The sequence below is a fragment of the Myxine glutinosa genome, chromosome 7, assembly GCF_964187855.1.
Source record: "Myxine glutinosa chromosome 7, kmMyxGlut1.1, whole genome shotgun sequence".
Lineage (NCBI taxonomy): Eukaryota > Metazoa > Chordata > Myxini > Myxiniformes > Myxinidae > Myxine > Myxine glutinosa.
This window is the reverse complement of record NC_136267.1, coordinates 95,338,544-95,350,743: the sequence shown is the minus strand read 5'-3', so window position 1 is coordinate 95,350,743 and position 12,200 is coordinate 95,338,544. Positions and strand designations below refer to the sequence as shown.

Genomic DNA, 12,200 nt, shown 5'->3' with positions numbered 1-12,200 from the left:
ATTTGGTGTATTATTAAGAGTGATATTGTCATCTATCTATAATTCCAGTAATCTCTGTGTGTCTGTATGCGACCGCTGTTTCTCGACAACTACCGGTCCTATATACTTGAAACTTGCCAGGTATATTGCTGGGGACCCGAGGATGTGCCTTTTCAAGGTTTGAAATTAATCGGACAAGTGGTTCCCAAGGTATGGTCACCGTACTCGCAAGCCGTTCGCTTTGGCTTTGCGAATGGACCAAACCATTTCATGTAAATAGAGGGGGGGGGGGTTTGCGAATGGACCAAACCATTTCATGTAAATAGAGGGGGGGGTTCTGTGGTCGGTACTGCCACGTGGTTTCAAAGTTTTTTTTTGTTGTTGTTGTTTGCACGCATGTTTTTTTGCACGCACGTACGGGCAAGCACGTACGTGCGGGCACGCCCTAGTATAATTAATTTCCAAACATTGCGGTAGTCCGAAAAGTTCCCAAATCGGAAAGGACCTGAAAAACCATGTTCCACTCAATATATTTAAGTATAATTTTGGGCAGATATTTAGTAGACATCAAGGTCTCAGAAAAGTATTACTTCGTTTCTCTTGCAATTAGTGGCGGGTCCATTCACATTTTGACTGGACTAATGGGCTTGGGGGGGATTTAGTGCCAAGCATATGAATAATCCACTTTATTTCAAACAATGAAGGAATGACAACAGGACAATGACTATGCACCTCAATGGGTGTCGTTTCAGGGATCTCACGAAGAATAACCACACAGCGTTTGTAGTTAGGTCTGACCTTCTCTCCTTTCTCATCTACCTGTACCACAGCAGAAGCTGTGCAAATACAAGAGGCACATCAAAATTGTTGCTTCAAAATGATGAATAGAATTGTTGCTTCAAATGTTTATGGTTCTACCACAACCATAAACAACTCTACCATAAAAGCAGAGATAAAACATTAAGTTTGTAATCAATCTACAGAAAAACGAGACAGTTAAATCCAAGGATACAGATACTACAAAGAGAAAGTAAATTCAGATGTGACAAGCATTACGCCTAGGTCCCCGTCGGTGAAGTGATGAGTTGACAAAGTGGAAGACGCAAGGCGGCCATCTTGGATTTTGACGTGGCGACCCAATTTTCAATAGCGTTCTCCCTTATGCATAGATACACCCACACACCAGATTAGAAGTTAGTAGTTCGTTTATTTTAAAAGATATTTCGCTCACAAGGTTCAGACATATACATGGCGGCGGCCATCTTGGATTTTGACGTGGCGACCCAATTTTCAATAGCGTTCTTCCTTATGCCTAGATACACCCACACACCAGATTATAACTTGGTACTTCGCTTATTTTTCAAGATATTCCACTCACAAGGTTCAGACATACATGGTGGCGGCCATCTTGGATTTTGACGTGGGTTGCACCCACACACCAAATTACAATTCGGTCCTTCGCTTACGCACGCACGCATGGATGGACGCATGGACGGATGGGAAAACCATTGTCCCCCTTTCGCTCCGCAGTGCGACAGGGGACAAAAGAACAACAACTGTGTTTTGTGAACCTTTCACATCAAAAATGAATTTTAACGAATGTAACTAAAATGCACGATTAAATGGCAACTTAGGTTTAGCTTATAATCCTGACATTTATCTAGGTGCCGTCACATCTTGGCATTGGTGAGGAAAGATTATATTTATTTATTCAATAAAAAGGAACAGGAAAAGACCAGAAAGAAGGTATGATTAGCGACTTGAGAACAAGAGATTAAAACAGCAGTGTCCACATCTGATAGTAAATATCTTGGGCTGCTCAATTGTTGGACGATGATAAAACGGAGAGCACATACTGAAGAGGTGAAAACTCACATCTCAACACCTCCACTATGAGGTCCTTATCAGCAGTGAGTTTCTTGACCTGGTTGAAGTTGGCAATGGTCCAGATTGGAACGTATTGGTCGCTGTCCATTTGTGAGACCAAGTAGAGGTCATTGGACAGGTTTTCACTGCAAGGAAAAGCAAACAAAAAACAAGAAAACATCATGCAGAGCACGATACTTGCAAAGTCTAATCCCTCTTCCCCCCACAAAAGGTTGCCATTATATAACCACCTTTAGAGGCCATTTTTCCCCGCAAAGCGGGGGTTGGCCTTTTTCGGGAACCGTGGTTGTTGTTGTTTTTCGGTCCCCTATTTGAAGCAATGTTTTACGGCCGGATGCCCTTCCTGACGCCAACCCTTTTTGCCGCCTTTAACGACAAACAGGGAATTACCAGTGAACTGGTACTCAATTAGCCGACCTCGGAAGGATGACAGGCTGAGTCAACCTCCCTGGCGTTAATTCAGCGATCGACCGGGATTCGAACCCAGGATCCTTGGATCCTAAGCCGGCACCCTAGCCGCTAGCCCAACACCAGCCATTGATCCAGCAAATTGTCCATTTCATCAAGATTAAAATTGATGATCTTAATAAAAACTCAGGTCAATAGGTTGAAAAGTGACGATTTTAGAAGTTTGACCTAGAGTTGACCTTTGACCTTAGACATCAAAAATAGTTTGTTTCCCAATTCAGTGAGGTACAATGCAAAAGCTGTTAAATTTTCAAGTCAATTGAAAGAAAAATAGCGATTTTAGAATTTTGACCTTCAGATGTCCTCAAAATCAATAGGCTTCTCAATTGTGACGACCTCTACCACTTGGTGAAGTTTAATAACAATCGGTTTAGAATTGTGACCTGTAGGCGAGTGACAAACAGACAGAATAACAAACGCAACCGACCAATATACTTGATAAATCTGATTTTGCAAGCAACAAACAAGCAAGAAGAAGTAACCAACTCCACAGCCATTTTTGGATAGGAAGACAAGGGGACAATCTTGTGCTGCATTGGTTTCACGATTACTTCAATTATGTTACATGGCAAGTATTTAGTTGTTGGTGTTATTGTTGTTGTAGTAGTATAACCTCGGACAGTTCTCTTGAACAAGCCCACAGCAAGGAGACAGCCGATCGATCTCCCAGAAGTGACCCAGAGATCCCCCACCTCCAGGATGGCGTACCAAGTATTTAGTCGAGTTAAGTACTGTCGTGTCGGAGGGAGGCTTGTAAACATGATATGTATGCCTGAGTGCTGGGATCTGGGATCTTTGATCCCACAAAGAGTTGAAAGGTCGTGTAACAGCCGGACAGCTAAACTGCGCTCGAATACGAATTACCATGCACTCGGATTCACCTTAAGATTTCCTAATTCCCAATTGAGCCGAATTTGGCGGCGGAATGCACGCGAGGTGAAAGATGGTAAACGGATCTTACCTTTATAAGGACTTCTTTTTAATAATAGAAAAGAGATACGGGGAGAAGACGTGGACGGGACGTGGGGAACGGAACAACCCAAGTGACAAGACAGACACGTATAGGGAGAGGAATACAAACAACAACAACAGGCATTTTAAGGCCATTTTCCATGCTAGAGCGGGGGTTAGCCAATTACGGTATAGGGAGAGGAATATGCAAAGATAATATGCAATAATATGTGAAGGAAAGGTAATATGTCAAGATAATAAATATGTTGAACACTGCCTCGGTGTTTTCTTTCTTCTCTTTCTCTGAAGCGACCGTGTTGTATGGCAGCAATCGAGGCTGTGCTTTTTGTGCATTTCGAATGAATTGTCTGGCCTCCAAGAAGTGACGGAAGTGCTTGATGGCGAGGTATACAGCAAGTAATTCCCGATCAAAGCCGCTGTACTTGCGCTCTGGTGATTTGAGCGTTTTAGAGAAAAAGGCCAATGGACCCCAGTTGGCATCAATGAACTGGTGATGGTCCACACCCACCGCGACCTCAGATGAAACTACCATCAAGCATGTTGGTGCCTCTGACTTTGGATGAATCAGAAGTGAAGTATTGGCCAGTGTGTGTTTGACAGTGTGGAAGGCTGGGAAGGTTGGCTCCGCTGATCGGAACACTTCAGGGTGCTTACCATTTGTAACTTGTTCAGCGGCTGCAGTGTTGTAGCTGTGTTTGGAATAAATCGATGGTAAAAGCTGATGAGGCCCAAAAACTCTCGCAGTTTGTGTTGAGATGAAGGTAATGGGAAATCCTGCTTAATCTGCACCTCTAGCGGACGGACGCCCAAGAGGTTAGTTAACACAGTGGCCGGCCGAGGAAATTGAACTTCGGAATGCAAAACATGCACTGTGGGATTGAAGATGATGCCAAAGTCATTCAAATGGATAAAGAGGAGATGTAGGTGTTCCTGATGTTCTTCTGTGGTTGTGCTGGTGATTAGAATATCTTCTTAAACACATAGCAGAAGTGCAATCCCTGAAGCGCCTGATCAATAAAACGTTGAAAAAGTTTGGGCAGCATTGCGCAATCCAAACAGCATCCAAAGGATTTCGATCGAACAGGGCGAAAAGGGTGATAATTGCTGTCTTTGGGATGTCATCATCAGGATTTACAGAATTCGATGGTACACATGAACGAGGTTGACGCTGGAGAAGATAGTAGCACTATGGAGTCAGGCGCCATGTGTAGCGGTGAAGCCCAACTGCTGGACAATGGTCTGATGATCCCCCGTTGCAGCATAGTCAAACTCCTGGTGGGCGATACATAGTTCCTCGGGTGCCGGTTGGTGAGCACACGCCAAAACAGGGGTCCCATGGTCTCTATGTGATGCGTGATCTGGCGTTTGAAGGGCTGGGTAGTCGCCAATGGGCGCGTTATGGACGGGAAGTCAGAAAGTACTTCGTGAAAAGGTCACATGGGCATGAATGGAAGGCATGTTATATTCAGCAACGAAACGGTGGATGCTTTGCCAAGAACACGAGAACACAAGAGTTGTCTCGCGGCATCCACCAGACGGCGATGTTTGACGTTAACGAATAAATCGAAATGATGCAAAAAAATCCGCACCCAGGATAGATTATTTGTACAATAGTAAAAATAAATGAGCAATGTAAACCCAAATGAAGCTTGAGGAGACGTTCTCCAAAAGTAGTGATAACACTGTTCGCAGCATGTAATGAATGTTCCTGTCGATTTTTTCCCATTCATCAGCAGACAACTACACTATGCTCACCCCTGCCCCTGTATCCACAAGAAAACGAATTCTGCTATTACGATCCACGAGGAAAATAAGGTGACAGACGTAATGGCCCAGGTGAACTCGTCGTCATTAGTTGTGTCCACATCCTTGTGGTTTTGCCCTGCAGCGGGATGAGCACTAGCACTACACTACACTACCATCTACGTACATCACGTTTTGCCAGTCGTACGATGTATCTACATCTACTACGGGTTCTACACCGACAAGCATTAGCACTGAAGGTCACGTGGTATCAACACCTATCTAGAGTGTTCACAGAAGGTGAACAGTAGCTCGATGTATTGCATTTCTCTGTTCTGACAAGGTGTACACAAAGACTGGCTTGACTGGCGTTGCACAACATGGAGCTCCAGGATGAGCTTCTTAAGGTCCGCCATTTCAGATTGTCGCTGTGCAACATGCTGTGGTGGACGTGTCACATTGGCCACGGTCGGTGTAACGGTATCAATAATGAACAGACAGATCCGCAGCAGTGGGTAGTGCCAGCTCTGCATTAGCTGGAAGTATCATGCGGATGTGTGGTGGTAAACGTTGCAAAATCAACTCACGAAGCAGCGACTGATCGAAGGTGACATGGTGGTCACAAAGAAGCTGCTGCATACAATGCTGTAGTTGTGTGGGTCTTTAATCTCCTACATCTTCGATTGTAAGAAGTTGTTGAAAGCTGCGATACTCAAATTGTGTTGTGCGCTTCATAAGCGCAGCCCTCAAAGTCGTGTATGGGTTGTTTGTTGGAGGTTGTAGTAAAATATATTTCTCGCCTATGTAGCATATTCTGGTGACAAGGATCCAACAAAGTATTTGAACCACGTCAACTCGGCAGTGATGTTCCGGGTGTCGAATTGCACTTCAACTTGTGTAAACCACAACTGCATGTAATTAGGCCAGAATGGTGGCAGCTTTGACGAAACCGTTGCCACAAATGAAGCTGGTTGGGCGACCGGGATAGGTGAGGCTCCTTGGTTGTTCCCAGCAAATGGTTGATCATTTGTAACGCCTTGTCCGTCCATTTGTATCAGGTCGGGGTCACCAATTTAGCATGGAAGGAAAAGACGTCCGAGGCGTTCCGAATCAGAGTCGATCCTATATTCAAAGCATGACCAACCAAACCTCCTCCTCACTCCTGGTTGCACCCGGTACGGAAAAAAAAAACCTCGATCAATCCAGGCTCAAGCATATTTACATATTTAAACGTGACAGGCAAAATGATGCCGTTACAACTCCCCCCCAAGATCACCACTATATTTGGCTGAAGTTATCTAATGTCACAGTCTGCATGCGATAGCTCCTTCATGAGCCTTATATCCTGTAAATATATATATATATATATATATATATATATATATATATATATATATATATATATATATATATATATATATATATATATAGATATATATAGATATATACATACATATAAAAACAAGCATTCTGAGTATTGCGCTGCAATACATGTCCCCTACCGGCAGTCTGTCGTCCGGAAAACCGTTGGGGAAATTACCAAAGGTTATTTACCCACAGGTTCTGAATCGTTCCCAATCGCTAATTACCTCAGGACGGGCTCACCTGTGATTCGCACTCGGGACTTCGATTTATACACATTGCAGACAGGTCAGCAGAAGTACGAGAAAATAAGTTGTTGATAAAGAACCTTTCGAGTCGCTAAATATCTGTAATATATTATATTTTCCGGTTCACGATCAATGATCGGTGTGTGTATATATATATATATATATATATATATATATATATATATATATATATATATATATATATATATATATATATATATATATGTTGCTCAGCTTGGCTCCGCCCCTCCCGAAAGCGCGCGCTGTGTCGTGTTTTTGACGTTCGCAGACGAGGCTGAGGGCGCGCGGTGCGGCTTGAGGAGAACTCTAGAATACGTAGTGTGTTCAAAAAGTATCCGACCTTTATTTTTCGTGCGTAAAAAAAAAGAAGCTAGGGAGGCGTTGATTGGTGCACGTATGTAGGCGATCCTAATGCACACGCGTGAATTTTTTCCCACCTGCAGAAGCTGTCATTCGACGGCAGACCACCGATGAGTGAGGACATGTAAGTGAGCGCCGTCGGATTTTCGTTTTTGACAAAATGACGGAAAAACTTGAACAACGCTACTGCATCAAATTTTGTGTTTTTTGGCCTCGGGGATGTTGGATGCTTCCATTGTGATGACTGCAACTTGGTTTCTGGGTCGTACCCATAAACCCAGGACTCAACGCCAGTGATCACTGTGTTGAGGAAGCTGGGATCGCTGTTCACAGTCTCCAGCATGTCCTGTGCGATCTCCAAACGGAGTTGCTTCTGCTCAATCGTTAGCAGCTTTGGTACGAACTTCGCTGAGATTCTCCTGAAGCCCAAATCCTCCTTCATAATGGAATGAACGGTGTTGAATCTTGCGGATCGTTTCCACTTGGGAATCGCCAAGCTTTACACAAAATTTGATGCAGTAGCGTTGTTCAAGTTTTTCCGTCATTTTGTCAAAAACGAAAATCCGACGGCGCTCACTTACATGTCCTCACTCATCGGCGGTCTGCCGTCGAATGACAGCTTCTGCAGGTGGGAAAAAATTCACGCGTGTGCATTAGGATCGCCTACATGTGTGCATTAGGATCGCCTACATACAGTACGTGCACCAATCAACGCCTGCCTAGCTTCTTTTTTTTTACGCACGAAAAATAAAGGTCGGATACTTTTTGAACACAGTAGTAAACAAGAGATATCCATTTAAAAAAAATTTTTTCGTTTAATTAACGATATCTGCCAAACCACGTGCCTTATCGCAAATTCCAAAAGGACATTTTAGTAGACTGACATGCTGAACAGATCTGTGAAGTTTCCCCTCGATTGGTTCAAAAATGAGGGAGGGGCTCGGTTTTAAAGGTTCATGCTTTAAAACGTCATAACTGAAACCATGACGCATGACGTCATGCTCGCTGACGTTTTTGTTCGTCATGGGTATGCGATTCAGCCTGCAAAGTTTGGCCTCGATCTGTTCAGCCATTGCAGAGAAAAGGGGGGTTTTCGTGTTTTCACGAAAAACAATATGGCGGCCGAACCACGTGACCTGTGACGTCATAATTACCATTAAAATATTCTACAGACCGAGTCCCCCCTACGGTGAAAATTTGATCTCAATCAGTCCAATTATTGCAGAGAAAATCTTTTTTAAAGGAAATTAAAACTTAAAATGGCACTGAGTTAAGGATCATCAGAATTATCAAAATTCCCAAAGTTCAAAGTGCCATAACTTTGTCAAAAATGATTGAAACGTCGTGAAGTTCGAACTCGATCTGTAACTTATCATGAGGAAACCATGTGCCAAGTTTGAAATCATTAGCTTTAAGCGTTTAGAAAAAAAGTCCGGAAAACTGTTTTTGCGTGATGGACTGACGGACTGACAGACAGACGGAGGGACGGCGTGCAAACCTATAATCCCCTCCGGTGTACACCGGTAGGGGACTAATAAAACACAAGGTTAAAAGACCAGGTCAAGAAGAGTGCATGGTCATTGTGTGCTCTGGCAGGTGGATTATCACCATCGATGAAAAAAGCTGATCAAGAAAGTTACCAAAGTGCATCATCACTTGACAGCAGAGGCCTTACCGAGAAAAGTAATACTCCAACTGCTTGCGAAGAACTTCTTTTAATTCCTCCTTACTCATTCGCTCTGTCTCATTAAACTCATCATCATCTGCACATCAAGACAAGAGAAGAATAAGGGATTGCGAAAAGGTGAGGGAGTGGCAAATGAGTGAGTGCTACAGTTGAGAAAGAAAAAGTGTTTGGGGAGTAGAGAGAGGGGGAAACAAAAACAATGTGGAGGGAGAAAGATAAAAAGAACATGAGGGGAGTGAAAGGGAGAGGAAAAAGAAAGAGAAAGAGTGAGAAAAAGTCTATTGGGAATATCTGAAAAAATTGGTCCAGGAAGTACCACACGTTAGAGACTCGAGTATTTTTGTAAAGCACACATCCTGAGTTTTTAGAAAATGCCTGTTGGCAGTTTTTAAAAATGCCCAATTGGGGAAATATCTGGTTACCATTTTAACCACCTCCAAAAATCTTTTTAAATCGTTTAATAATTCATAAACGCTATTTGGAGGACTAAATGACCAATGCAAATGTTTACCTCCACCACCAAAGGTGAATGGAGGTTATGTTTTCACCCCTGTCTGTTTGTTTGTTTGTGAACAAAATATATCAAAAAGTTGTGGATGGATTCGGACGAAATTTGGCAGAGATGTAGCGTATGTCACAAGGACGAAATCATTTGATTTTGGTGAAGATCCAGATTCGGATCCGGCTACCAGAATTGTTTAAGTTATTTTTCACCATTGGGAGATAGGGCCAAAAACGATACATTGCGGGATATCTCAAAAAGTTATGGATGGATTTGCACGAAACGTGTTGGACAGGTTGTGTGTATGATAAAGAGGAACGATTCGATTTTGGTGAAGATCCAGATCCGGATCCAGCTCGTAGAATATTTAAAGTGATTCTTCACCATTGAGTGATATGGCCAACCAGGCGGAGGTATGCTCTCTACTGAGTGCCGTTCTAGTTGATAGTTTCCAGGTGGCATTTATCAGCTGGCTTCAGGCAAAAAATAAAAAATGGTCAAGGTCAAACGTCATGGCATATAAAGTTAAAATATGAAAAAAATTACATCAAAATGTGTTAAAACTGGAAAGGTTATCTTTGCCAAATGCTGTTCTTTGGATTCACTTTTATTTTAATAATAAGGCTTATTGTCTAATGATCGAAAGGCGATCAGCAAACAAGTATTGATAGTTTCCATGGCAACTGTCAAAAGACAGTAGAGGTCAGTATTACAATGAAAACACCTTGTAATCCAAGAATCACCCCCATGGACTAAAATACTCCATCATGACTACTTGCAGGGAATAGAGTTGGTCAAACAGTGGTACAAAAACAAATGTACCAATTCAGAAAGCAATGCAGAGGCGAAAGACTATGCCTGGACTATGTGTGGGCTTCAATGAGCGGAGGAGCAACGGGTTCCCACGTGGACCAGATTCAATCAGATTGTCAGTGATTCAACGAGCTCCCAACCAGACCAGCTAACATCTGTCTCATTTATGCCACTCATCGATGCTCCTGCTAACAAGGATGATACAATGTGGATGGGTCATTCAAAGGCCTATCAATATTTCAGATATATTATGCCCTAGACATGATATAATACTAACTCTAGACCAGCAGCTGTACTGCATAAAGAGCTGCAGTTGTCCAATGCAGAACTGCTAAAGAACATTGTAATCAAGCTTGGTGGCTTACACATAGCCCACAACTTCATGAGGGTGATTGGACAACACCTCGAAGATTCTGGTCTGGCTGATGTATGGAAAGAGTTCTGTCATTAGTGAAACGAATGCAGACAACATAATGGGAGCGAAGTTACACAACCGGTCAATTCGAGCTCACAAGCTGACGTATGAGGCACTCTTCAGAATCATGTGGCCAAAAGTACAGCAATGTGCTGCTGCCCAGTATAAACCTTTCTCAGAAGAGATCACCCAAGTAGTGTCGTCGGTCTTATGGGGCGAGGAGATTCTGTACAAGACAGACACCAATCATTCAACAAACTTCTTCAGTCAACCTTCTTCAATCATTCAACAAACAGAAGACATCCCCAGTTTGTTTGTTGAAGAAGTTCGACTCTCAGCTTTCACCAACATCTACATTCTACATACTAGAGACAGAACATGGACAATTGGACATGGTATCAACCTTGCTCCAATTCATCAGAACTGAAAGAGAAGGAGACTGGCAGCTGCATTTGTCAGCATTTGGAGATGTGTTATGGTTCTCAGCCTACAATCGGAACAACTACACACGATGGGGAGCAGTGTACTTAGCCGACATAAAGTCGGCGAAGTACACTGCATTCTGATGTGCACAGATAATTATAGAGCTGGAGTCCTATTTATCCTGCTCTATTTTTCTCTCCTCTTCCCCTTGGCTTTTTAAACTTGCTTATCTATTCATTTTTGTGTCCACCTGCTCTGACACACACCTGACACAATCTCTCCCGATATAATCAATCCTCACCCTTTAAAATCTCCATCTTTTGCTCAAACGAAGCTTTCAACACCAAAAATATCAGACAGTCCTTGTTGCCCATGCTGGAAAAGTTGGAAAGGGTGGAAATGCGGATGGTTCGGTGGATGTGCGGAGTATCGTTGAGAGAGAGGAAGACAAATGATGAATTGCGAAAGATGATGGGAATAGAGCCTGTGATTGATGCTGTGAAGAGGAACAGGTTGAGATGGTTTGGTCATGTGTTGAGGAAGGATGAAAGTGACTGGTTGAGAAGAGTGATGAAATGAATGTTGAAGGAAGTAGCGGACGGGGAAGACCGAGAAAGACTTGGCTAAAGATGGTGGAAGAAGAAATGCGGGCAAGGGGGTTAACAAGGAGAGATGCAGAAAATATAGTCAGGTTCACTATGTTTTTTCGTTCAAAATTTTGGTAGATTAGCAAAACTATACATTTTGGAATATTCAGAGCATGAGGAATCCAAAAATTAATGTTTACATTTGCGTAGACACCTTTGCGAAAATGACACTCAGGACAGTGATGAAGATCTGTAAAAGCATATTCCTGAACGGTATAGACCTCGTAGATCCTGTGTATAGGACTTATAGTTCAATCTGATACTACCTATAACTTCCTATAACAACCTATAACTTCAAAGGACTTGCAATATCATGTATTATGTAATACAGTTATATCAGCAAATATAAAGACAATGGTTTTCAATTACCTTTGTTTGTTGCTTTTCTATAATCCTGAGCACTATTTTGAGGCCTTTATTGGATTCCTTGACCCAGAAAACATAGGATTAGCATATTTAAATAAGTCTCTAGGTTGACTAGAAGCCGAGATCGCGCAAAATATGTATTTTATGGCGGCCATTTTCAAAATCCAAAATGGCGGCCATGCAGGTGTCTGTGCAAATGCCAACATTGATTTTCAGATTCTCATGCTCTGAAGATTCCAAAAATGTACAGGTTTGCTAATCCCAAAATTTTGAAAGAAATTATATTTGTTAACATAGTGAACCTGAC

At 42.6% G+C, this 12,200-nt stretch overlaps 1 protein-coding gene across 14 annotated transcripts in view; it reads right to left on the bottom strand.

The window, feature by feature from the left end:
• Positions 1–12,200, bottom strand: part of LOC137431427 (la-related protein 4) — a 149,186-nt gene that overhangs the window by 59,920 nt on the left and 77,066 nt on the right. For all 14 annotated transcript variants that reach the window (XM_068122733.2, XM_068122739.2, XM_078782015.1 and 11 more), the window contains exons 5-7: positions 8,716–8,803; positions 1,855–1,991; positions 712–815 (exon numbers count right to left, since the gene is read on the bottom strand). In XM_068122733.2, coding sequence (XP_067978834.1) covers positions 712–815; positions 1,855–1,991; positions 8,716–8,803 — 329 coding nt within the window. The remainder of the gene's footprint in view (positions 1–711; positions 816–1,854; positions 1,992–8,715; positions 8,804–12,200) is intronic.